A 27,284-nucleotide genomic window follows, 5' to 3' on the forward strand; every position below is an offset into this window, starting at 1 on the left:
CAAGGTGGCCTTGAGATAAGCATCTCTACTTCTCTCATCAAAAAGTTGGGGGGGGGGGCTTTCCCAGGCCCACTCACCCTCCTCCGCATCATTCTTAGACTCAGAGCCCAGATCGGTGTGACCCGGGAGCACATGCCAAGAACAACAGCAGCCCTCTTGCCCAACACGTACCATGTGAAAGTTGCCACAGAAAAATATATCATAGCAGCAACGGAGAGAAATGTCTTTCCTGCAAGGAATGGTTTCTCTTAACCCCAAATGGCTTTAAGGACACCTTTTGCAACTGGTCCCACTGGCTCCCAAGTGCTGTGGATCCTGAGTGCTGGCGTGAAAGAGGACAACCAAAACCGCATCACGACTGCAGCCGTGGCTGGGCAGTTGCACGCCCAACTCCAAGCGAAGGGCAGCGCTGACACGAGTTCATGCCCCTTCCGGCTCAGCTCTTAACTTCACAACAACAACACAAAGAGCACCTTGTAAACTGCATTTGTAACAGCTGGAAAACAAAACTGCCAGTGTCAACATGCCCTGTGGTTAGACCTTTACTGTGGGCATGTGTGTGGCGGTGGAACACCATGGCTGACCGGGGTAGTTGTTCCTAGTGAGAGGGGAATCTGGCTCCTTACCTCAGCATGGTCCTTGCACAAAGCTGCATATAATTCTTGGCCACTTCTTCTGTTTTTTTCTAAACATGATGCAACATCCTGATGAAAGAACAACAACACATTGAGAACTTCAGGCAAAAAATGGAGTGGCCACTTGTGCAACAACCTGGTTGATTTGCTAAGTAGAAAATACTAAACATCAAAGCAAAAGAAGAAAAAAGACAGAAAAATACACACCTGAAGATAGGCAAAGATCTTGTTCATGCAGAGTGGGGCTGAGATACAGACCCCGTTGCAAAACATCCTAGATTCTAGCTCTAAAATAATTTATTGTAGCCCTTTGCAGGCTCAAACTACATAAAGACTGCAAAGGAAGGAAGGAAGGAAGGAAGGAAGGAAGGAAGGAAGGAAGAGTGGGAGCTGCAGGGGGCTAAATTATAAGCCAGCACAGTATGTGAGGTGGTAGAATATTTTCTGCTTACATGCTTCAGAAAGGGTGGAGCTAGAGTAATGGTGCATGGGGAAGAAAAAATCCCTCTCCTCGTACTATGCCGCAATCCCAACTCACATTTGCCATACCCAGGAGATCCAGTTATGGATTCCCTGCACTTATATCCACTTGCTTCCTATGGATCAAAATGGCAGAGCTGTGTAACCGAAAGGTGTTTCACTCTGCGGCAATCCCCGCCTCACAGGGAAGCAAGCGGCTACTTTTTTGTCGCTCCATTCGGAAAATCAGAATATGTGGAGATCTAAGTTTCCTTTCTTCCTTCCTACTGTCTTCCAGCCATTCCCACATCTGTTTTGCTTGCAATGTCTAGAGTCAACTAAGGGTGCATTGCCTTTAGAATCTTTTTTTGCCATTATGCCGCTGTGGCAGAAAACAGAAAGGCTTCACCTCTTCATTTTGAGAGAAGAAAACAAAGGAGAAGCAGACGGCAATAGCCAGGATTCCAATTAAAAATTGTCCAAGATTGTCTAAATTCTCTCGTCGGACCAAAGGGGAAAGCAATCTTCAACTCAGTCTCTGATCCTGGTTCAATGCGTCCTCAGCATCACATGCAAACCAGCAACACAGAGCACCTCTGCCCATGTGTGGAGGCCTTTCTGTGCTTTTACAGACTATTGTAGGTTAGGCCTGGTTCAGTGCCTGTTGCGCCAAGTTCCATAATTTCTGAAAAGGCTTGTTGTCTTCCTTAAGAGTCCTTTTAGCAGCACCCCCTGCTTGTAGTCTTACAAATAAACAAGTGCCGTGTTCACAACCAGCCAATCTTGCCCCACCAGGTTGCCCTGGCACAGGCATGAAGCCTCTCTGGCACGTGGCAGGTCTTGAACTGTGGCTGTTTGAGGAGGTGGTAACGGGCTTGTTCGCCTGGAAAGCGGCTTTCGTCGAGGCAATTTCCCTGATTGAATGTGGAGCTTTGTTCCCAGGCCCACCTCTCTGACGCCCCATTGTGACACAAGCAGCATTCCTTCCTGGCCTGACTTTCTGCCTCTGACATCCCTCCCCCTCAGGACCATGGTCTGACAGCATTTTCCTTTGCTTTTCTCTCCCGGAGGAATCTACTCTCCACGCCTTGTGTGGCTGTCTACGAATGGAAGGAATAGCCTCAAGGCACCTCCTTTGCAATGCGAGTAAGTGGCAGGAATTGCCCACGACACCTCAGAGGTTCTGCTCCTGGCTGGCTTGAACCATCAAGCTGGCCTGTGGATTGGCAGGGCAGGTCTTCTGCTCTTGGATCCATTGGGCCACATGGCTGGCGTTCCGGAACGTTCTCTGGTCATGACCGTAGGCCTTTGTCAGTCGCTACTTACTAAGCATCCCTGACAGAGCTAACTGGCATTTTGTTGGCCGTGCTGTAATCGACGGTGGCTGCACCTCTGGAAGGTCAGCTCTCCACCAACCTCTCTGTGTGTGGTTCACGGAGACCACAAAAGAGAAAGAGAGGTTGCGTACCTTAACTGCAGCTCTTCCAGTGGTCAACTGTGCATTCAGACAAGCCACCCACAAGCCCTGTGTTGGTTTCCCCATCAATACTGAGGTTTCCCCTCAGTTCTGAGGCTGCTTTGGCAGGGACTGAGAGACTCATCATGGATATGCATGCTGGGACGGAGGAGGGGGTCCCTGCCGAGCACGCTTCAGATGCGGAAGGATCAAGGCTCTGTGCCAGCCTTTCTCAGCCAGCGGCTTTTCAGTGCTCTCTGTCTGTGCCACAAGCAAGCAAGTCTTCCTGGCAACTGTTTAGCTTCTACTTGCACTGGGATCTAATTAACTTAATGTGCTCCAAGATCTGTGTGATGCCAATTGATACTGACTGGGGTCCAGTCCCACCTTCAACCAGCACCTCCCCCACAGGAATCCTTGCCTGGCACAGATGGAAGTAGTGATGCTTTCTTTCCTCAGAGGGTTATTAGACTCATCATCCTTGTGGTCACCTCACAAAATTATTCCAGAACTCATAGTCAACATCTAGAAAATGCAAGAGCATGTCTTTGCAAACCACAACACCTGGGCAACTGGTATGTACAGCGGAGAAGCCCTTTCATTGCTGCTCATACAGGCACGTGACCGCCACTTCCCCGTGCCACAGTCTGGCACTGCTCAACAGCATAGATTCAGCTACCGTCTGGAGCTGACTATGTAGGTAATTCCTGGTTGCCACCCATGTTCTTCCTGATCTCTCTGTCATGGGGCGGAGTTTCATCCTGGGTCAGATCAAACCACCCCAAACATCTACGGGTTCAAAATGTAAAACTACGATTGTCAAGAAAATCTTGCTCCAGTTTTTCCTCAATCTTGTGTGAAGGAAAGGAAAGGATTCCAGAACAGATAAGCTCTTCATTCATAATATTTGCTGGTCAAAAAACTCTCCTTTTAGGATAATGGGCTTGGTCAGCTGGTAATGACCCAACTCCAATCATTCTTCCATCTTGTTATCCCTGATAATCCACTTTCCAGTCCTAGCAAATAATTTTCACTGGGGAAATGACACTGGGTGGGTTAGGAAGATACTTTGGGCCCGGAGTAGCTTAGAATAAAAACCTGGGCACGGTGGGGGGGGGGGCTAATGCACCACTCCCCCTTCTCCTTTTAGTCCCCCCACTGGTATCCCAGAGGATACTGCAGAAGTGCTGAGCAGGATGGGAATGACAGCGGCCGAAAGTGGGCACTCTGGGAAGCTGCTCACCTGCTGCCTTGCCCTGCGCTCTTGCCAGTGCTAGAGGCACTCAAACAAAAACCCTCGGGAAAAAGCTTGCCCCCATCTGCAGCAGACTAGCTTTTCCCTGGCGTCAGGAGAAGGGGAAGGACCGATTCCCAATCTGCAGAAGATTGGAGAGCAGCCCTTTCTCCTCTGAGCGCTGGGGCAGAGGAAAGGGGGTGGCAGTGGGGAGGAGCTCGCTGGGCCAGACTGGGACGGAGCTTTGACTGGCCAAGGGGTCCGTTCTCCTTGGCCTGGCTTGCCTAATCGGGATCTCTGCCTATGGAACAGTCTCTCTGCATTGCATGACACTGTGCGCGGTCTCCTGCCAGGCGCTGCTGGAGTTCCATTGATCATTTCCTTTCACTACAAATATAAAGAGCATGTGCATCGTGAATTTGGAGCCAAATCTGAAAAACCCATTGGTTAAATACATGTGCAGGTGGACAAGGAAATATGCTAATGTTCCTTCTCGGGAACAACCATGAAACAGAGCGGTTCTGCTTTTGTGCTTGTGTTAAACGCCACTTTGTAATACGTAGCAAAACATTCAATTTGCGCTTCATCGGACTGAAGATTCGGCCATTAAGCGTCTCCTCTAGGAGGCTAATGCACATCCCTAATTAACTGCTCTTCTTTCCTGGAACCCCTGCATAGCGGGGGAATTGCAGGCAGAAGGGAAAGAGCCATTTCCCTTCCCCACATCCCTCATAGTCAGCGAGGGCACTTGTCAGAATCACGGAGCACTTCTGTGACCTTGCAGCAAGTCCTTCGCCGAGCGAGGCAGCCCAGGAGTTGGCGAATTTGCTGCGGGAGGCAGGTGACGGGGAAAGGGTCCGTTCCTATCAGAGAGACTTGTGCGAAAGAACCTTGTGATAAAGGGTTTCCACCCATTTTATTAGGGGAGTGGGATTCATTTCTTTAAATAGCAGAGACTGTCGGTCTGGGGGCTCTCAGGCCACAGTCCTATACTTCAGCACTGGGAAGCCCCTCCCAGAGGAGGACCCGCTTCCCATCTGGGAATCGTCTCGGTGGCCGCTACCAGTTGTGGTGGGTCCAGAGGCGAAGTAGGCAGAGCGAGAGATGAATCTTACTCATTTTAGCCCCACTCACAACCACTACGATAGAACAAGGCAGTCTGATCCCTCTCCCTCACCAAAAATGCATTCATTAGCACGCGAGGCAGGCTTAAAGGTGGCGTCTCTCATAGGACCCATTAATATCACATCATGCTGGAACAATAGGAGAATTGCAAATAGTTTGGGAGAATGATATTGCGGAACAGATTACAGATACAAAGCAGAAGACAGTCTGGGAAAAGAATCCACTTAATTCTATTGTTTCAGCAAGTAGAGAAACACGTTTAAAATTAATACATAGCTGGCATAAGACATTTGTGGAATTAAATCATATTAACATGTTTTTTCTCCAAATTGTTCCAGAGGTTCCCAGCACAACAGTGCTTATCCCATACATGGCCATCTTGTGAACATGTGCAGGAATTTGGCCAGCCATTTTTAATTATATTTTCCAAATAAAAGAAACCATTCATGGCATCCCATTATTGGTTCTTCTTTCTGTTTTTAATGACACAAAAAGCAGCTCTTATGTCAAGGTCTAACTGTGCTATTACTAGTGGCAGGAAGAAGGCCTATAGCTGGATAGTGGGAAACATAAATGGGATACACTGTAAATCAATGGTTTCTAAAAATCTGGGATGAAATTCTTGCAGAAAACTAACACAGCACAGCCAATTGATCAAAGGGACAATTAAGTCAGACTCAGCCTTAGAAACATGGCCCTCCTTCATTACATACATGAATGCAGGACCTTATAGACTAGCGTCTACCAAGTATGCAGTTCTATATTTGGAAGGCTGTAAAAACTATCAAGGAAAATAATGGAAAAAAATGATTATTTTGTGGCTGGCTGTAACGGAGCTTAAAATGTATAGCACAAGAGTGTGTTCAGGGACAACCATCCTAAAACAGCCATGTGTTGATGTTTTTGTTGTTAAATTTTTGTTACCTTGCATTTCTCAAAATCCGTGGGATTTTTTAAATGTATATGGTAGGCAAGATTGCAAGCAGCTGGAGAAATGTGCAGAAAAACTTGCAAGCAAGCTCTTTTTCAACTGAACCTAAGGCTGAAAAATTTCTCAAAGTTTGGGATGAAACAAACTTAAGAAAGGAAAAAATAATCACTGCAGGTAATTATCTAACCATTATGGATACTTCCATATCACTACCAGCTTGTCTAGTTGAAAACAACATATCCAGTGGATGCCCTAAGCCAGGGACTGACCTCATACATTCTCTGATAGCCAAATGGCACTGGGGATCGCTACTGGGCAAAGGATCAAGGGCTGACAGGCCCCGCACGCCAGGTCCGCTGGCAGCCAGCCCAGGAAGGCTCACGAGTCCCCCGGCAAGCCATCTGATTTCGCTGTACATCCAACAGCAGCGACAACCCCCTTTCTGCACGGAGCTCATTTAAGCTTTTGGCCAAGCTGGGAGCGCCAGTTGCTTCGGAATCCCAGCATCCATGCTTATAAACGTAGTTCAGCTGCTTCCAAAAAATTTAATGTGAAATGAAGGCGCTCTCAGGACAAGCACTTCAGGTGCTTCGGTGCAGCAGCTTTCATGGGATGTTTGTGAAATCTAAGCCAGTCGATGACATCATGGGAAAGCTACCGATGCACACATGCCAGATGGGGAGGTGGCAGGGAAGACCTGCGGTGAACCCTCCAGCCACCCCTGGACAAAGTCGCGATCCTGTCAGCATCCATGCGGGTGCTGCTGACGCTTCATTAAATCTGTTCCCACGGACAAACAGCCACAAGGACGCCACAGTCAAGCCAGGAAGCCCCCTCTGCCGCAGCAGCGGCACGTGCCTTGCCCGGGGGGTCTCTGAAGAGACAGTAACCTCAAAACCAAAGTCATCTCACCAACTGTCTGTGCAGGATTTCATCAAACCAACCTTCATGCTTCTGCTGGCTCCAGGCATGAAAAATGCCATCGCAAATTAGCACATAGATCAATAATGCAGCAGGAAACACCTTCCCGCACACAGAAAACCTGCCCCGTTTACCGTCAGATGCGGTTTCCGTGATTTTAAAGAAAGTTCCTCTTTTGCCACACCAAAGCATTATAGCATGGAACAGCTATCAAATAAGACATTTCTACTGCAGTGGGGAAAGAATTTAATATATATCATTAATAGCAAATTGTCTGGTATCACTGAAGGGGAAAAAAAGAATTGCCATGAGCAGTTTTGAAATGAATATTTGATTCAAAACTTCCCGTGTGTATTTAATGGCATGCTAATTTACATTTTAATTACTTCCAAAGAAATCAGAGCATTTGTTGACAGTAGAACATAATGTCAGCATCACAGAGCACTGTTGGTGGAGACTTAATGAACTTAATTAGATAATTAGTGATGTTAATTATCTTTCTGTTATGAAGATAAAGATGTTACACAAGTGATACAGAGAAATACAATTATATCTGTGTTTGTTTGGCTCTTGAAAGACTACAAACAACAGGCCAAACAGAACTGTGAGTGAGATCTTGCCGTGTGTCGTCCACTCGCTTTTGGGGCCACTGAGAGACTGTGCACGGAAAGTATCTTAGCACTGTAGTGCCAGTGCCGCCACTCGCTTTTTTCCTGACAAGGCGTTCATTCCAGAATAGCACACTGACTCTGTTCCTCTCGCACAGAGAGAAGCTGTGATGGATGACGGTCAGCAAGATATAGGAAGCGCGAGCTGGAGTGGGGAATCCACACTAGGATTGGGTCAACCCCTGCCAGAGTCCATCCCTCTGAGCATTTGTGGGCTTCCTCTTGTTCTCATCCTGGTCTTCCAAAGCCAGCAGAGACAAAAGGAAGTTCACGAATGCTCATGGAGCTCCGGCTGGGAAAACGGCAACTTTCTTCCATTAGGAAGCTGCAGCTAGAGCAGAAGAGCTGGGCTGCTTGAGGTCACTGGGGGCTGAGCGCTAGAGCAGAAGAGTGGGGGGCGCTCCCCAAATCTATTCTGTTCAGGCTGGAGAGGGAACCAGCTGCTACGCCCCGCCAGTCCCAGGAATGGCTGAATTGCTTGCCCTTCTTGGGTCACGGCAGATTTTGCAATGTGCCTACTTCCACTTAAAGGGAATGGAAGAGGCCTCTTCCACAGCACACCCTAAATATTTTAACCCGGAACAACAAGGGCTGCTCTTCATGGTTTAGAATTTCCATTGGAGATGTTCTCCATAGGAACATCTGTGGCACCATCTCAAAATAAGAGAGTCTTTGTTTGACCCTGCTTTTTCCTTGGGTCTACAAGTGGGATTTGCTAATCATATATAAGATCACCAAACACCAGACTTCACTACCTGGTCAGGCAGAATAAGGTACAAGCCAGTCAATGACTCAGGAAGGTAATCAAACACAAAGATATAAGTTCAGCATCGGGCCAGTTTTTTGGGTTTTTTTAAATTGTGCCTTACAAAAACAGATTGGAGGAGGGGGAAAGGAAAACTAAGCTAAATTGACAATTTTGGGATGATAATTTTTAAAGACTCATAAAACTATTACATCTATATTATATTTTTTCTCCTTTTGGTTATTGTGGGTTTATTATTATTGTTTTTTGACACTGCTGGATTGCTTACTTTGATATTCTTGATATTTGATATTGTTTGACATTTGATATTATTCATTGATATATTATTGCTCTTTGATATTGTTGTGTTGCTTATTTTGATATTGTTGATATTTGATATCGTTTGATATTCAATATTATTCTTTTATACATTGCTATATTTTTCATTTTGATCCCTAGTATTACCTATTGTGCATTATATACTCTGGTTTTTAGTATACTGTTTTATCATGCATTTAGAAACTGAATTTATATACCTCCCAGAGAACCCGAATGGGCTATGGGGCAGGACAAAAATGTAAATTGAAATGAAATATTATTTATCTCTATGAATTAGTATATAACAGAATTTATTTATTTATTTGGAATTTTTATATGCCGTCCCATTCGCATAAGCCTCGGGACAGCTTCCAACATCATAAATAAAACAAGCAGATAAGTACATATAAAATCTGGATTCATCCTGGCTAAAAATTTAAAACCAATAAATAATATTGACAATTATTAAAATATTGTTTAAATAAAAAGGTCTTGGCCTGGCACCGAAAAACAAATAACGATGGTGCCAGGCGGACCTCTCTGGGGAGCGCATTCCACAGATTGGGCGCCACCGCAGAGAAAGCCCTCCTCTGGGTACTTTGCCTCCTAATGTCTTTCACGGAGGGTTCTCAGAGGAGGGCCTCTGCCGCTGATCTCAAGGGGCAGGAGGGCAAATATGGAAGCAGACGTTCCTTTAGGTATCCAGGTCCCAATCCGTTAAGGGCTTTGTAGGTGATAACCAGCACCTTGAATTGAGCCCAGACTTCGATGGGGAGCCAGTGAAGCTGGTAGAGGACTGGGGTTATATGAGAGTAATGCCCAGTCCCCATCAGCAACCTGGCTGCTCTATTTTGCACCATCTGAAGTATCTGGACTGTCTTCAAGGGCAGCCCCATGTAGAGCGTGTAGATGGTAGAATATACTACCATTGCTAAAAATAATTATGCATACGCTTTAAAAAAAGACAGCCCTAATATCTCTATATTTATTTATTTGTAACTCATTCCTAGAGCTGTATTAAATTGTGCAGCCATCTTGAAATTGTAAGTGGCCATTTATCCTTCCAATATTGTGGTCTTCCAGCTGCATCTTTTAATAGTAAAGAACTTTCCCTCACAAGATTCTTGTGAGCTGTTGCCACCTGCCAAATGGAAACTACCATGGGCACTGCCAAAACATCTGAAGAAAATGCACACTCTTACACCTCCAACAATAGGGCAACAGTCCAACCATCAAAGATACTCTGGCATCCAGTACACCCGAAACGTCGATTTCTGCTTAATTAAGCTTGGGCTAAGATCCTTGATCACTTCTGACATGGGTAAAAATGAAGTAGTTCATTGACCGAGGAGTTGAAGTGACCAGTTCATCATTGCATTCTTGGCTGAGATAACTTGCATCGTATTACTTCACCAAGAATAACGGTTGGCACACATGAGTTGCAGGCCAATGAAGTTCCGCAGTCTCAAGCAATATTGCCAGTCACGCAGGCTGCCCTGAAGCTGTAAAAACAGCAGATCAAACCAAGATTCTACCAAATGCCGCAGCTGCATGTATTGCCACTCAGCCATAGCTTGCACAGAAAGCAAACAATGGCAAACACACCCGCACATAGGACAAGCCAGCTGATTCAAAGTAAAAACCAGCTTGTGCATCCCAGTCCACTAAACAATGTCTTCTTGGCAATATGGAAATCCAAATTCCCTATAAAATAGATTGCGTATGTGAACATATATGCCACAAGTTCCTCAACTGGAGGAGGCACGTTATCTGTTTGGGTGTGATGAGCCCAAAGCAATCCATTTGAGAAGAGGAGCCATAAATGAAGATTCCAGAGCGGACCAGGGAGAGGAATCTAATCTAAGTGGGAAAGACCACGATCTAGTGCAAGTCCACAAATAGGCCTGATGATAAAAGGAAAGGTCAAAGGGGCCAAATCCACACTCTTTGATTGAAAGATGCATCCTTTTCAAGGGTATACACTTGAATGTAACAAGATTCAAGGTGATCTTGATAGGTTGGAGTGCTGGACTGAAGACAGCAGAGTGAAATTCAGTAGGGACAAATGCCAAGTTCTGCATCTAAGAAACCAAATGCATCGTTACAAGATGGGGGAGACTTGGCTCAAGATGCTGCAAGTGAGAAGGATCTTGGAACTGTTGTAGAACACAAGCTGAACAAGAGTCAGCAATGTGATGTGGCTGCAAAAGGGGGCAATGCTCTCTTAGGCTGCAGTAACAGAAGCATCACTTCCAAATCGGGTGACGTGCTAGTTTCTCTCTGCTCAGCACTGCTCGGGCCTCCGCTGGAGTCCTGGGTCCAGTTCTGGGCACCGCAGTTTAAGAAAGATGCAGACAAGCTGGGAAGGGCTCGGAGGAGGCACCAAGGATGATTCAGGGACTGGAGACAAAGCTCCGTGAGTGGCAGTGGAAAGAACTGGACATGTTTAGCCTTCAGAAGGGAAGGCAGAGGGGAGAAAGGGTACCACTCTTCGAGGTCTTGAAAAGTTGTCACCAATCGGGAGGCCAGGATCTTTTCTTGATCATCCCAGAGTGCAGCACATGGGGGAACAGGCTCAAGTTACAGGAAGCCAGGTTCTGGCTGAGCATCAGACAGAACTCCCAGACTGTTAGTGCCATGTGAGAATGGAACCCACGGCCAAGGGAGGTTCTGGGCTCTCCCACATGGGAGGCCTGCAAGAGGCAGCTCTGAGAAGGATGGTTGAATGGGGAGTCTTGCACTAAGCAGGTGGCTGGACCCGCTGGCCCTCTGGCCAAGATGCATTGCACAACTATTCTGTCCCAATGGATCATACAGTTTACAAACCTTTTCCTCCTGTACGTACTTCTACTACAATAAAAGAAAAGATCATTCATAAAGGCTACCAAAGGAAGAGAACTGTGTTTAGACCTGTTGAAAATCCCATGAGTGAGGCAGGGCAATTGTGCTACCAACGCCCTTCCTGGAAGCATCCTGAGCAACTCTGGGCCTGTGCCCTGAAATGTCTCCTCACGAGTAACTTTGCCCACTGCACAACAGGCCTGCCTGCAACGCGCTGCCAGGATGAGGGTGGGAGGCCAGGATCTGGAATTTCAGTTTGCGCCACACTGCAGAGAACGATTTGTCAGATTTCGAGCTGTCAGGCACTGACATGATAAAGAAGAACATAACATGAGTAATGTTTCCCTCAGACCCAGCTCCTTCTTTAATTATGAACCTCTTCCTTTCAGCGAAGAAAGACAGAAGATGTAGAAACACCAATTTCATGCACTTGTGCCTGAATAATGTTTCTGTGTGGCTTTTTCCAGATGGCAACCTTTTCTGCTGCAGGAACTAATGATGTGGGCATATTTAGAGAAAAAGTAATAACAGTCTTTAACCTTCAACAGCAAAAAGCATGTTCGACAAGACGTTCCTTGGGATGCATTAACAAATATCAATTACTTTGCTCAGTGAGGTGTAATCAGCTGTAATAATCAAAATTAATTTTAAGAAATAATTAAACAGACCCCAAGGCAAATAGCTGGAGCCCACACAGAATGGCATCAAGGACTCCTGAGCACACCTGGAAGGGAGTTGCGCTGCTCAGATGCAACTAACGGAGCTAAGGGGCAACTGGGGAAGCTGCTCCCCAGCTCTGCTCTGCAGAGGAAACGGCCGGGGTGCCGTGCAGGCAACACAGAGACGTGGCCCTTGCATGTTGGCAGAAATAAGACCTCCTGCACAGGCCCCAGCAGATCCGTCCTGAGCCCCATGTCATCTCTGCCTCACCCCCCGGCCTTCGTCATCAGCATCCAACGCATCAATAACACCGTTCCCAATGTTTAAGAACAAAAACACCCCTCATGGGCTGTGTTACAGAGTAAATGAGCACAATTTGCGTACATTCGTGCTTTTCTGATTAGCATTTGGAATCTGTGCCTCACAATTCAGGACTGTTACAAAAGAGTTCCATGTGCTTTGGCTTCAATTGGCAGGTGTCACACATCTTATTTCGGTTAGGAAACACTTTGCCCAATGTAGGAGGTTTGTGCAGGTGAGGTGAAGATGCAACTTACCTTAGGATTGCATTCCATCTGCGTCACATTTTTGCTGGGTGTCAGCTTCACTGCTGAGGACAAGCTTCCATTCCAATAACTTATCTTGTTTGATGCTTGGGCTGAAACCTTGTTCTGTGGAATTTTCTTTTCTGAGGCTAAAAATTGGAGAGAAGAAAGAGACAGTTGGGTGAAATCTGATGTTCTCAAGCATAGGAGGCCAATCAGCCATTATAATGATGTCCCAGATGTCTATTTGGAATGGAGGCTCAAGCCACAGTGACACAACACTTGAAAACGCCCGCAAAGTCCTTCCTGCTCTCTCTGTACAAAATTAAAGTTCTCTGAGATGCTGAGTGGGTGGCACAAACAGCATTCCCTTTGCTGATAGATTTTCTTTCTATTCCACCCAATAGTCAAAATGTTCAGAGCGATTTGCAACAATTTCTCAAAATCCAAAAGATGCCATTGCAATTAAATCAGTGTAAAGCAAATTGGACTGGGGTGGGATCTCAGAGGTATCATATTTAAGAAACTGTTTCAAATCTTCCACGGGAGGTGGGCTTCCACGGGAGGTGGTTGAGGCCCCATTGGGAGGGTGTTCAATGATAGGCTGGACATGCACATGGTGGTCATGTCGTGAGCGGAGCCGGCTGGAGCCGGGGGTCAGACTAGATGGCCCGGGAGACCCCTTCTGACCGTTTCTAAGTTTCTCTTAAATGCCTGCCATCATTTAAGATAAGAACAGAGACCTAGGAAGTGCTGCCAGGCCTTTTCCAAAATCTCTCTCCACAGAGGATTCACGTCGGCCATTTTCACTGTCTCATCTCCGTCTGCTGTCTCAACAGAGAAAGGCACTTTGTATGCGTCCTCCAAGTCCTTTCTCCTCTGAGAGAGAAGTTGGATCCAGATTTCTTCAGTTGTCTTCAAGATGTCTTGCTGAACTAGAGTCAAACAGAAAGGAAATAGGATGTGCTATAAGAAGGTATCCAAGATCTAGAAGAAGAGAGTGGCATCAGAGAGCTAGCAACAGATCCACCAGGCCAGTGGTAGTCAGCAGCATGGCTGACCTCACAAGCCCCTCAGCTCAGGCCCTGGCAGATGCAATGCATTTGAAGGACCTGACAGCTTGATCAGTGCTGAATTTGACAATGTGCAGGTGACAGGACAATGCCTTGAAATGGCGCACCAGCTGCAAGCTTAGTTTGACTCACTCTTTTTCTCATCTGTGATTTGCATTTTCAAGTTGAACAGAGAAAGTGTGTGTTTTGAACGGAAAAATGGTCTTTGACTAAAGCATGAACTTGCAAATTTTTAGAAGTTCAGAAGTTTGAAAAGCGCTTTTTGAAATGCCCACTTTAATTATCCAGAAATTTTCAACTTGCACATTTCTAAAACTACGCATTTTACAAATGCAAGCTCAGAAATTTGCAACAAAAAAAAACTCCAGAGAACATGCCATGACAATGACATTCTAATGCAGCCTTAGCTCCCGTTTATCAACATTATCGGGAGCTGCTAAAATGCCAGCAACTTTATTCCAAGAAATATTCTTGCCAGCACTTTGCGTAAGTTGGCGCACTGCAGTTGTGAGAATATCACATTTCCAACTGCCAATATACATTACCATTCCTTATAGGAAAGAGGTAATCCATCTTCTTTCCTTCTTTACTAGGGTCCAAGAAAATCTCGTGACCGAAATCTGGCCTCTCCTTTTCTGTATGATCTTCTGGAAAGCTGTGGCAGAGAAATTAAACATCCAAATAAACCACAAAGAGTTTGACTGTGGCTTGTTGGGGGAAGCTGACTGAAGCATAGCCCAGTAATGCAAGGTTCCTAGACTGAATTCCTTTGGAGGCTCACAGATTGTGTAAGGCAATTAGATCTCAGTGGCAAGTTTTAATCCCTTCCTTTGTAATCCCCAGCATGGATTGTTTCTTCACAAGTGTGAAAATGTATGATTGCGCTTTCTACAGAGACTCCAACATCTCTGCCATGGGTAGCTGTCACTGTTTAGGACACTAATTGCTATTGGAACATTTTTACCAAAAGCTTCAGTAAACAGTAGCTTGTAAGTTATGGGAAGTTTAATTTTGTGATCTAGGAATTGAGATAAGATAGTAGGAATGTGCATGATTAAAAATTAATGATTTTGGAAAATTGTCACTTGACACATTTTTGAAGAAACTCGTTTGACATCCTTTTTTAAATTTGGGTGCATAGCAGTCAAATCCTATTAGTGAGTAATTGCTGTTCCTCATATATTGTCAGATTTACGGTTTTCTGATGTGTTGACTTTGATTTCATTCTTTTCTTTTCTTTTTTTTTTTACAAATTTGTTCTATTACATCTGGTGAAATTATATTAGGCCACTGATGAAGATGTCTGCATTGAAGCATTTGCTTATATAATTCTTGTATACCTTCTAATATATTGCATAATCACTGTTTGTGCCATTGTATGCACCTATTAGCTTATGTCATAAAGGAACCAGTGCAGTGTTTATATATTTTCGTTTCCTTGGCTCCGTTTGGTACCCATGGCCTCTGCAAAAAGGCAGAGTAAAGTTCACACTCCACCTGAAGTAGCAAAGAAGGCTTGCAGGAAGACTAGAAGCAGTACCTCATCGCTTGTATCTGTATCAGGCAATACAAAAGGCAAGTGATAAAGTCGAGGCTGGCATTCACGATTGCAAAGATGACGTCCTGCTGCAGTTGAAGGGTGTGCAGTACCCTCAGGAGCTTTTGCTGGTCAGAAGGAGAGCTGGACAGGTAGTACAAGATGGCTCGGTTTAAGCTGCTGTGCAAGATGCTTAAAACGGCTTCATTGTGCAGCTTCTCTTTGACCTGTTAGAACAGAAAAGGGAGGAGCTGCATGTGTTCCATTCACAATTCCCATTGTCAGCAAAGATCCCGGCCTTAGTACATAATGGGCACATTTCTGCATGGAGCACAGTAAGATCTGCTTTTGATTTATGGCTGAGAAATTAGAATGCTTTCTTGTTCTTGAATGATCTGTCAGGAATGTGAATGAACCTGCAGGCTGGTAAATATATTCCTTGTTTCATAAACCTGCTTTTTCCGAGTATTTGTTGTTGCTGCTGTTAAAATGTGACTTTAAAAGATACCAAAAAAACACTGAAAAGAAACACTGAAATAGGTATTTGAAAAATTGGGGAGAAACAGAGACTTGTGTGAGAGTTCACAGAAGAAATGAGACTGACTCCAACATGGACCACGTGACCCTCCCCTTGAAGACAAGCAAGCTGATCCTGTGATATGTGAGATTTTATCCCTACTTAGTGTATCCTCTACCATTTCTCCATTATTCTCACATAGTCTCTGATTTCTACAGAAACTCTATCAAGTACCTTGGTCAGGTGCTTTAAGAATCATGGTCAGCAGCAGGTGAATCCAAACGGTCAGATGCCCGTTAACCATTTCAATATCATTGATGGGTTGCTCATTTGCATCCATGCTGCTGCATTGCTTTCTTTGGGATTCAAATTAAGGAATGCATCCAAATGCACACTTGATGCTTCTGAAACAACTAGTATCTTGTGCAAAAGTTTCCACAGCTAATCAGGGTCAACACCCCCACCAGTTCACATATGAATCTGTACATTCGCCAGTCAATATTTGCCCGATGGAACTTGATGAGACATAAGGAAAATTTAGTACAGTCAATTATATCATGGCACTATGATGCCTGTGTTTAAAATTAAACCTTTACGGTCACAAAACCTGGATTATGACTAATCAGTTAGACCTACTGTGAATTACAGACTTGAAGAAAATAATACTTGAAGGTAACAAAAGTAGTATCTTACCATTGTCACTTGCTCCGTAAGGAAGAGAATCACCTTTCTAGGGTCAGCAGCAAGCATTCCTCCACAAAGTTTCTCTACCAGCTTCTGGGTAAAACAGGACAGATTCACCAGACGCAGAGGGGTGGCTGCCTCTGCAACACCTCTGGAGTCTCCCTCCCCTGCAAGGCAAGGAAGAATTTCTGGAATGGAGAAGGGGAATAAAGCTGTTGGACCTCAGGAAAAGGCAGACTGCTTGATGGCTACATGCTACACCTGGGCTACAAACGCCTCCTTAGCTCCACACCTTGAGGAAGTTGTGTGGGGATTTGACATTGCTTCCTAGACTTTTAGCCATTTAGGAATTGAAAGGATTTTAGAAGAAAATCCCCTTGATCCCCTTTGTTTTGGTGGATCGCTGATGGAGAGCCCACTCTGATAAATCTTGAAGGCTGCCATGCTGCAGGGACTACGATACACCATCTTCTGCAGAATGCCAGCGATCAAAAGTTTTTATAACAAGACAATTCTGGTTCTGTAGAAACAGAAAAACAGAGGATAATGTTGTCAGCTACTTACCTACTTGTAGTCTAGCAGACTGAGGCCCCGAGTAGTTCAGTATTTTGTTCTTATCTGTGTAGCAGCCATTGCTACACCTTGTAGCAGCAAACCCATAAACTCCACTCACTAGAGAATACTTCTTTGTGGCAGGGGGAGGGGGGCACCAGGGACAAACCACTCTCTCCCGTCCCTGCACGCCACGCATGAGCTTATGCGCCTCCATCATGACCCTTCTCACTTACCATCTGTCTAAAATGAAAAGTCTCAGCCACTCTAAGTAGGGCTGGAAAGACACCTGTCCAAAGCACTAGAGAGCAGCTGCCAGTCGGTGTGGACAATGCTAAGCTAAACAGACCACCAGACCAATGCACTCCAAGGCAGCTTCTTCGGTTCTGAAATAGAGTTTCCTTTGCCCAGTGGCCACGCCATGTATTTATGCTCAAAATTCAAATATATTTCCATTAGCAGATGACCCACAGAGAAATGAAAAAGAATTATGTATTTAGAGGTAGAAGAAGGTAAAGCTGCGTTCTTGCTGCTGAAACAAAACTAGGAGCAGATCGTGCTGGTGACCATGAACTCTTAGCAGAATCCAGAGAAGACCAAGACTTGAAAGCACAGCAATGAAGGAGCTGGAAAAGATCATCAAGCTGAAGGGCATTTCACTACATCAAGAACATCATCCACTCTATTGTCTCCCTGATCATTATGTATGGCTGGGAAAGTGGAACAATGAAGAAAACTGGCAGGAAGAAACAAGCAGCGGTGCTGGAGAAGCGCTGCTCAAAAACTGTATCCTGGAGAAAGACCAGCAAGTGGGTCCTCGATGAAATCCATGCAGAACTTACCCTGGAACCAAAAAGACCAGAACTGAGGGTGTCTTACTGCGGGGACATCATGAGAAGGCACGATTCACTGGAGAAGGCAAGGATGCCAGAAGGCAGGAGAAGAGGAAGACCACTCTGAGATGGACTGAGTCCATGAAGGAGCCACAGCCTTGAGTTTACAGGAGCTTAGCAGTACTGTTAAGGGGCATCCATTCGTGGGGACACCCTACGTCGGGAATGATTTGACAGTCCATAGCAACACACCATCTGCCCTGCTGCCAAAATGTTTCCCTGCCTGATTGCTCAGAACTGGCCTCAGACTTGGTGCTGAGAACCTCCAAGATGATGTTTCTGGGTAAGATCAGGACTTCATGGACAGGAATGAGGTGGGAGGGATTAATCCGGTTGGCCACAGCCTCTCTTAAATCGCAGTTGCAGTATTTTGCAGCAGCCCTGTGCCCTAAGACAGACTGGGCGCTGGCATTGTTGGAAATGAACAAATCGGTCTGTTTGTCCCATGAGCAGAAAAGAAAAGCTCCACGAGGATCACGCAGGAGCCATTGACTTAACCCATGCTCATTTTCCTCAGCTCACTCCAGCTGCAGTACGTTGGGCCAGTCCCAACCATCAAGGAGCCAGGAGGACTGGAAGGCAGCATTGTCAGGGAATGAGCTTCCAGGTTCTTTCCCCCAAAAGAATCAGCATGCACTGGTGTGTGCTTTGACTCATGAGCCAAATGTGATCCTCGAAGGGCAGCCGCTTAGGTTGCTATTGCAGATATACAGCTGAATGACTACGGCACCTGGGCATGACAACTAACTTCTGGTTAAGTTACAATTTCAGATCGTGAAGTGATCCGCCCGTCCCTCTTCCTACATTTCAGTTCTTAAAATGTGTTTAAGGCTGTTGCACCTGGATCAGTCTCGTTTCTGTTCTAGTGGTACATTTGCCACCCGTGCTCTGAAGGGGCTGCTTGATCGTGATGCTCCTGAGGGAAAGAAAAGCTCTTACATGCCTCCTAATTTGCCTGTCCTTGGATGTTGAGAAAACCCACCCAGGGACAGCTGGCAGGGGCCACAGATATTTTCTGCCTGAATTACTGGCACTGCCATAAGACTTCCAGGATGGTATTGAATGGATTTCTCTAGTTCCCAGTTCTGTGCAAGGGTCATGTTCTTGCAGGAAGTTTCAACTAAAGAATATCTCCGTGCATATTATACAAAAAAAGGGTCTCAAGTCAGAGAGGGCAATTTACAAAGGCAAAAAAAGAAAACAAATCTAAGAATCTTGGTTTACCATAGCATATCAAATAGTGCTTTCTGTATTGTTCATCAATTTTTTATCTGGGCAGGTTGAAGAATGATTTCTCAAAGGCATTAAAATCTGTGGTGTGCCATGCCTGCTCCTACCTCTGTAGATATTACTTAATTGAGCTTCCAGCTGGAAAGTCTTGAGTTTGGTTCCCATTTATGCGGTCCAATGAGATAATGTTTTGAGCATCTGGGGATGTCACATATCAATTGAGCACGCCTCTTTTTTCTTGCCTCAGATCATTTTATATGCTTTTATACTTATATAGGCTAATAAGCAATTAAAATATATTTTTAAAATACCTTTTCTTTTTCAATTTTCTTTTGACCTAAGTATGTGTTTGATAAGTGATTAGGAAATGGGGCAGATGGATTTCATTGCTCCCTTTACTGGAAGACAGAAATTTCTTTTCACATCTTTTTGTTTTTAGCTTTGCATGTATTCATTATTTTTGTTAGAATCTGGGGGGTCTTTTGTGGGCTGCATTACTATCACTCCCAAATCATACGAAGTACTAGCTCCCCTTTACTCCACAGTGGTTTGGACCCCACTTGAGTACTGCATCCAGGTTTGAGCACCACCGTCTAAGAAAGATGCAGAAAAATGGAAAAACGGGTTCAGAGGGGGCTGGAGACAAAGCCCTGTGAGGAGAGAGTGAAAAAACTGGGCAGGTTTCTCCTCAGGAAAAGAAGACTGCGGGGAGATAAGATAGCACTTTTCAAAAACTTGAAAGGCCGTCACACAGAGGAGAATGAGGTGCCTTCTCCATCATCCCAGGGAGCAGGACACAGAAGATGGGCTCAGCTTACAGGAAACCAGATTCTGGTCAGACATCAAGAAGAACCTCCACCAATGGAACCCATCAACGATGGGCAGTAAGAATGATGCCCAGATTGTATTACCTATTTGGGAATACTTGTTGCCAGAGCTAAATTTGAGCGAGTTGGATAACAAGATTTCATGTGATATAGATAGATCTTACACTGAGTTTGTGGTATAAGGTTAATACACCTATGAATAGAATGAATATTACACTAAGGATTGTCTATGTGCTATGCCATAATCCTCTATTTATATTTGGCAAATGTTTTCATAAATTTGATACTCTTCTTCATAGATTTCTCTGTTATATCCACCACGATCCATGCTTATAAACACTAGTTGTCTGTGAATAAATGTGATAGGCAGGGTCTTCAACTGAAACGGAATAGGGAACCAAGCTGTCCTGTTTGTTTTCACATATGTGCCAGCAGCCTCAACGGCTGTTTGGTGATATTTTATTCAGCAAAAGCCTTTACATTGTTCTGGACGGCGCTGGGTCTTGTTAATAAAGCTTTCCCTAAGTCAGCCAACTGCTGGAGGTGGAACTCCACCTCTGCTTCTCTTCCACACATGTTTTGGCAGTGTCGCAGCTGCTTCTTTTTGTGGAAATGATCAGAACACAGACACACTTAGTATTAGGATGCTCTTTAACTTTTAATGATGTGGATGTTCTTTTAAATTATTTACCTGCTGCAGTGAAGTCAATGCAAGGACAATGCAAATGGATTTTCCGTGCCCTTTTGACAGCTAAAAGACTGATATTACAACACCAAAAAGATAAATGTCCACTTCTGATACAAAATGGATTGAGGATCTAACAAAATTTTCAGTATTTGAATGCATAGTATTTAGACTGTTCCTGCAAATTGACAAATATATGGACATTACTCTGCCTTTCTTGAAGTTTATACATAATCGTTTTCACTAATAGCTATATTTTCATGTACTCATAGATATACATTTTATGCATATCCGATGAAAGCTATTTTAATTATTTTGTTGAAATTCACATTAAAAAGAATAATATAAAAGCTGAATAAAACTATCTTACTCATACAATATAGTTTCAAAGACTGTTAAAAGTTTTCAAAATTATCTGGGATGCCACTAAGAAAACAACTACTAGTTCTTCTGTCAAAATTACCTGAACTAGATGAAGATTCATACCTGCTTGCTGCCTAATTATTTTACCTTTTCTCTTGGTTGACCTAATCAACAGAAATACTTATTGCTACTTCCTTCTTAATTTTAAATCCTTTAAGTAAACTAGTCAATATGAATAACTAGTTTTAACATCTATGGAAATAATTAAAGATTCCTAATAATTCACATTCATTGCTCTTGGGAATTAAATTAGATTGGTACTTAAAGAAATTAGTATCTATTTGTGCTTATTTGCTAGGATTTTATTTAACCAAGATTTTTGTTAGCTTATTTTAAATTCCATTTGATGATAATTCATGACTATTTGGTCTTTAATTATTTCCCTCCAATAATAGGGAATTTTCAGCATTTATCTATGGTGGCACAAGGTTCAAATGCAATCAAGGTATGCTAAAGACTATAGAATGTGGGGCTTTTATAAGGAGTTAACAGCATTTGACCACATGATTCTTAAATCAGATGAAAAAATGATTAAAAGATGGTATAACTTTCTCCTGGATAGGAGAATGGAAGATGAACAGGTTAAGGAAACTATGATAACGTGGGCACAAAACTTTGGATATAATATTGAGTTAGAGAAATGGCAAAAGCTGTGGGAAAGAAATATTAAAGTAACATTAGCAACCTCATACAAAGAAAACCTGTATAAAATGTTTTATAGATGGTATCTGTCACCAAATAGGTTAGCTAAGATGTTTCCAAATATGTCAAATGGATGTTGGAAATGTAAACATAAATTGGGTACTTTCTATCATATGTGGTGGACCTGTGATAAGGCAAAAAGTATTGGATTAAAATACACAAATGGCTTGAGGAAATGTTACAAAAACCTCTAACATTTAAACTGAAGTTTTCTTATTAGGCATTGTACCTGATGATGTTGGTAAACAAGCAATGTATTTGACTCTACGTGTAACCACTGCGGCGAGGATTGCATTTGCCCAACACTGGAAGACTGAAGAGCCACCTACCAATGAACTAATTCTAAAAAAGATCCTGGACTGTGCAGAAATGGACAGATTGACTTTGTCTCTGAAGGAGAAAGAAGATACAGACTTCTATCAAACCTGGGACTCTTTTTATCATTGGCTAGAGAAACGGGACTATGCATAGAGTTAAATATGTTTATAGTTTAACATAAAAAGAAAAAAATGTGGGGGGCTGACCCAGTAGGTCTGATGTTTTTGATGATTGATGACTTTTTAGTTCCTTCTTTGTTAGGTTTATTAAGAATAAAACTTATTCAAAAATTTTTTTTCTATGGTTAAACGGACTTTAATGCCTATTATTGGTCCCTTTCTTAAATTGTCTTTTAATATTAACATCATTCAATTAATTAAATAGTATAGTCATGGACTATGGTATGCTTATTAATGAAAGTTGCTAGAGATTTTCCTGGTTCTTCCACTTTCATGGGGGACCAGCGTGGAGGGCCAACAAGCCACGACCTGACTTGCGTGCTAATTCTTAATTCTACTTAAAGGCAAATCTTCATTTCTCAGGAACGGAACTCATTCATAAGCCAGGGACCGCCTGTATTTACAATTTACTACTATTTTTATTTGTAAATTACTACTTATTTTTAATTCCAAAACTGACTGAAGAAAAATTGTATTAGAGGAGGTATGCAATTTTAGAACTAGAATAGCATGCAACATGATTTATCGAGAGATATTTTACTAACATTTAAAACTTATATGTGAAAGGATTTAATGAAAGCAGTTTTGGAGAATCCAAAATCCTAGGTCCAGGAACAAGGGTTAGCTAACTATTTCTAGAAGATTTATCACTAATAAAGAAATTTAAATTTCTGAAAGAAAGATGAGTTGAAAAAGGAACTGAATATAAATGCCATGTTCCTGATGATATCTGCTTTAAACATGATTAAATAGGCAAACAAAAAGACAAAGAGGAAGGGGGATTCAAAACAAGAACAGCCATGCTAGGTCAGGGCACAGTTCATCTGACGCAACATTCCATTCACACGGCGGCCAACCGGCTGCCCATGGGACACCCAGGAGGAGGGTTGGAGGGCAGTCGGAGGGTCCTGTTTGGACTCCCCCAAAACTGGTGTAAAATAAGCAAGTTGCCTCTGACACTAAAGCACGATATAGCCACCAAGACTTGCAGCCACTGGCAGCCTTTTCTCCCAGTAATTGTTGTCTAATCTAGGTTTAAAGCCATCTAAACCAGTTGCCATCTCTACATATTGCAGTAGTGAATTCAAGAGGTACCTCCGTTGATCAATTCCGAATCTCTCATCATTCAGCCCCACTGGTAGCAAGAATCTCACTCTACTTGTGGAGCAGATTCAGACTGCAAGAGAGAACGGTCACTTGTGACATTCACCTCTTAAACTTGATGTTTCCCCATCATCTTGGCCAATCATGTGGAAGATATCCATGATGGAAAGCAAGACTTCTGTCTGGAAAAACTTCTTCTGCTCATTGGTGGAGTTCTCTGCAGAAGCCTGTATGGCAATAACAAGTATTTATAGGAAGTGCCACTGGGTGACCCTAAAGAAAAGTGCTATTCCCGTACATGCCTATGTGATAGGATTGTTTAAAGATGGTGCAGGACAATAGACTCTGCAGTAACTGGACTGTCAACAGCCTCATCCTATTCTTGAGAAACGGCATAGAACTTTACCATCCTAAATCAGATCAGATCCCTGTCCTTCAGGTAGAACTCTAACAGTGATCCGGATATTCTATGGCTCACTGCAGAGACCGTACTAAGGTGGTGTTTGCACTGGGCAATGCACGGCCAAATGCTGCCTTGTACAAGGTCCCCAGAGAACTTCTGCTAAGCGATATCCCACTCCATTTGGTAGCAAGCCTGAGCCTGGAAGTCAAGCCAATGGGGAAATGGCTGAGGGGATTTCACAGAATGGTGGCAAAGGAGGACAGCTTAGCACCCTCTTCCACCCCACCCACTGCTTCTGAAGCCCTTTCATGGAACGCCCTTTCGTGACTACCACAGAGGAACGCTCTAGATCATGTCAGCCTTAGAGCGCCGCCAGCCCTGGGCCTTCGGCCTCAAGCCAGTCCCCTCCTCCCTAACCCCACCTCATTCCATGAGCAACACAGAACTTGAGGAGGGAGGCTACAGCACCAAATGGATGAGACCTCAAGGAAAAACTCCAGGGGATGCCACTGCTTGTTGGCCGAGCCCAGAAGCAGAGATTCCATCAGGAGGAGGCGTATGAAGTCCCACACTTGCTTCCTAGCAGGATGCAGCGATGGAGAAAGAGCAGGTCCAGTCACCCCCTCACTGTGCGATGTAGCAGCCAAATCGCTGGGAGATGTGGACAAGGTACTCTCACAGCTGCCCTGCAGATGTGAGAAAAACAGCAGTGGCTTGTTAGGCCAGCAAAATTCACTCTTCACACTCTGATGCTGCTGCTGCTGCTGCTGCTGCTATGGAAGAAACAATTTTACTGAGAGTGACTTACACTGTCAGGATAAAAATAGCACAGAATATGCTAATGTTATACATTAAAAGTCCATTGAAATAGATGCATTCGGCTCCTAACAGGGGAAGTCACAGATGTGGATGCTGATAGGAAGAGCATTCCAGGGATCGATACACAGATCTCCCGCCTGGAGGTGTCCTCTGAAACTGATATGCATTCCCGGGAACAAGCGGTCCCTAAGACCACCTCGACCCAACCACTTTTTAAAATACTAAAACCGGAGCCACGTCAGAGCAAATGCAAGCCATGTTGTCCGGGAGACATCAGGGGATCACGAATGGCTCGACTGGCCAGACTTTCACCTCTTGGAAAAGCCATGCTGGGCATATACAGTACATGCAACAGCGGCTGGCAAAGAAGACCTCTTGACCGCCAGCACCACTCCGCAGTGTGCTGCTAATGAGAACCGGTGTGAAAGCCAATGTAGTCTAGCATGTATACATACAGTATATGCATGTGTATGTAAACACGCACACACACACACACTCAGGGAGGTTCGCCTGGTGCTGTCGCTTTATTCTTTGGGACTTCAGAGGCCACCCCAGCACCCTATGCTCAGAGGCTTGCGGGAATGCAGCCTTCTCAGCCATCTGGCGTCTCTTAACCGCAAGCCATTTTGCTGCTCCTCACGGAGGTTTGGAAGGCAACCATGTTCAGAGCCAGAGAGGTGCAGGGGCAGAACCTTCTGCGGTATGTGCCGCATGCACACAGCCATCTTGCCTTCCAGCCAGATGTCGACATGGACCGAGGGAGATGGCAGCTGCCATTTTCTGGGAGGGTCCTGAGGCAAGCCTTGATTTGCTCCAGGAGGAAGCGTTAGCATCGTACTTCCTGGATCTCTTCACCCAGGGCCATCAACAGGATCAAAGGGGTGTTGGGAGCCTGACGGCCTTTTCCCAGGACTTGTGAACAGCACCGTGCTGGCAGCTCATACCTGGGGCTCCGTGGAGGGAAAGACAGCCAAGGCCAATGCTTGGAAGAACTCAGGGTTGCGCCAGAGGGGATCCTGGGGGTAGCTGTGATACATGAGGCAGAAGAACTGCATGATGTGTCCTGGGTAGGTGATCTCCCACGAATCCTCTGGGCCTCCTGGAATCTGGATGCCAACATGCAAGGCAGTCAACAAGATAAGAACAATTTATTTATCTGCCAGGATACAATGCAAGGGGCCTTTAACACCGTCACCATCTCAGGGCAGCTGCTTTTCTCAGCCAGTTTATGCTGATTTTCCACTGTTTCATTTTGATACAGTCATGTGATTGGGATGGGAGTGGAGGAATTACTGATTAAGCTGTTAGCATGCTACCAATAAGAAATATTTAAAGGGCTAAATATGGTAACAATGCAAACTAGAGCAGGGCAGATATTAACAATTTTGCAAATATTAAACTTTATATTTTTAAAATAATTAAAATGCATTTTTAAGATTATCTGCATTCAAGGAAAACTAAAGTCTACACTGATGTTCTTTTGAAACAATCATGATCATCTATCAAACTTTGAATTAAAAGCTACTTTTTGTGTGAAAGAGAACCATGGGGGAAGTATCTGACTTCTCAAGTTAAATATCATGTCACAAGAAGTCATATATGTATTACTGTGAGCTACCTACTGGACAAAGGTGCTATCAAGTCTCCACAGGAACCATTATCTCACCCAAGGGATGCTTGGAAAACACACAGATAGAATAGATGCATCCATTCTTATCTTTTCTAGTTGTCCTAGAAATGTTACCATAAGCTGGAAAAGATAAGCATATGAGCATGATATGCAAGCACTGTGACAGTTAAGCGTACCTGCAATTTTCCATATTTTATTTTTATGGGAAAATATTACTTGGGTCAAGTATTACCTAGCCTCCAAGCAGAAGGTGAAATGGAGAACTTTACCCTCAAAGTGTTTGTGATAAAACGGTGTCAAAACAACAACAGGAAGAAAAGAACAATATTAGATGAATAAGGGAATGGTGTCCTGGGCTAGGCTTAGCGTGGTGGAAACAGAGACCTCTCCCAAGGCTGAAAGGAGAGCTGAGGGCAAGGAGCATTCGCTCTCCATGCGCGTTTCCACACCAAGGCATAACACTTTCCAGCCTGCTGTAAGTTATGGAATCATGGAACCCAACTCAGTGTGCAAACACTGATGGACCAACCGCTGGAGTCCAAGGCGCCTTCACCTTGTGGTGACTCCCCTGTGCCTGACTCCCCCACATGCCAAGGCAGGTGTGTTGCACTCAGGTGTTTCCACCAGCCAAACTCTGGCCTGCACCATATGCAATTTGGCACGTACCTGCTTCAGGATGGACTTCACCATCTCCAGCAGCAGAACTGCTGCCTCCGGGCACAACCCGAGCCTGGATACGGCATTCTTATGGTGGTTGTGCAGCAGCCATTGCAACATGGAGTCCAGATTTGGCTGAAAGAAGGAATACCGTGAAGGGCAAGTGTCTTGTTGTGCATGTTGTTTTATTGAGCACCACGTGGGATGCAGCAATCTCGAAATGGCACGTGCACGTTGGTAAAACAGGCAGGGAGACCCGACTGAACGGAACTGAAATCATCAGTAAATTCCATATACCGAAAAAACACTCTGGCAGGTACAAGAGGAAGCAAGTCTAAAAGCAAGTTTGGACGCTTAGCCTCTGCTCATGTCAAGAAAATTGCACCCAAACTGGGGATTTCTCCCCCAAATCCTTCCCTCTCACTAACTCTGTGGGCTCTATCCTCAGGGTGGCTCCTGACCTACACAAGCCCTCTAACTGGGCAGCCCGTCTCTCCCAATGCCTTGCCCAGA

General features: G+C 44.4%; 1 protein-coding gene across 1 annotated transcript in view; it reads right to left on the bottom strand.

Moving 5' to 3' along the window:
- Positions 1–27,284, bottom strand: part of WDFY4 (WDFY family member 4) — a 127,819-nt gene that overhangs the window by 55,023 nt on the left and 45,512 nt on the right. Inside the window, exons 31-40 of the mRNA XM_044420053.1 lie at positions 26,781–26,906; positions 25,429–25,590; positions 24,148–24,351; positions 23,369–23,489; positions 16,359–16,537; positions 15,152–15,375; positions 14,157–14,266; positions 13,282–13,473; positions 12,551–12,687; positions 627–704 (exon numbers count right to left, since the gene is read on the bottom strand). Of these exons, the coding sequence (XP_044275988.1) occupies positions 627–704; positions 12,551–12,687; positions 13,282–13,473; positions 14,157–14,266; positions 15,152–15,375; positions 16,359–16,537; positions 23,369–23,489; positions 24,148–24,351; positions 25,429–25,590; positions 26,781–26,906 (1,533 nt within the window). The remainder of the gene's footprint in view (positions 1–626; positions 705–12,550; positions 12,688–13,281; positions 13,474–14,156; positions 14,267–15,151; positions 15,376–16,358; positions 16,538–23,368; positions 23,490–24,147; positions 24,352–25,428; positions 25,591–26,780; positions 26,907–27,284) is intronic.

Source organism: Varanus komodoensis, unplaced genomic scaffold (assembly GCF_004798865.1).
Source record: "Varanus komodoensis strain SLA01 unplaced genomic scaffold, ASM479886v1 scaffold11, whole genome shotgun sequence".
In the NCBI taxonomy this organism is placed as follows: domain Eukaryota; kingdom Metazoa; phylum Chordata; class Lepidosauria; order Squamata; family Varanidae; genus Varanus; species Varanus komodoensis.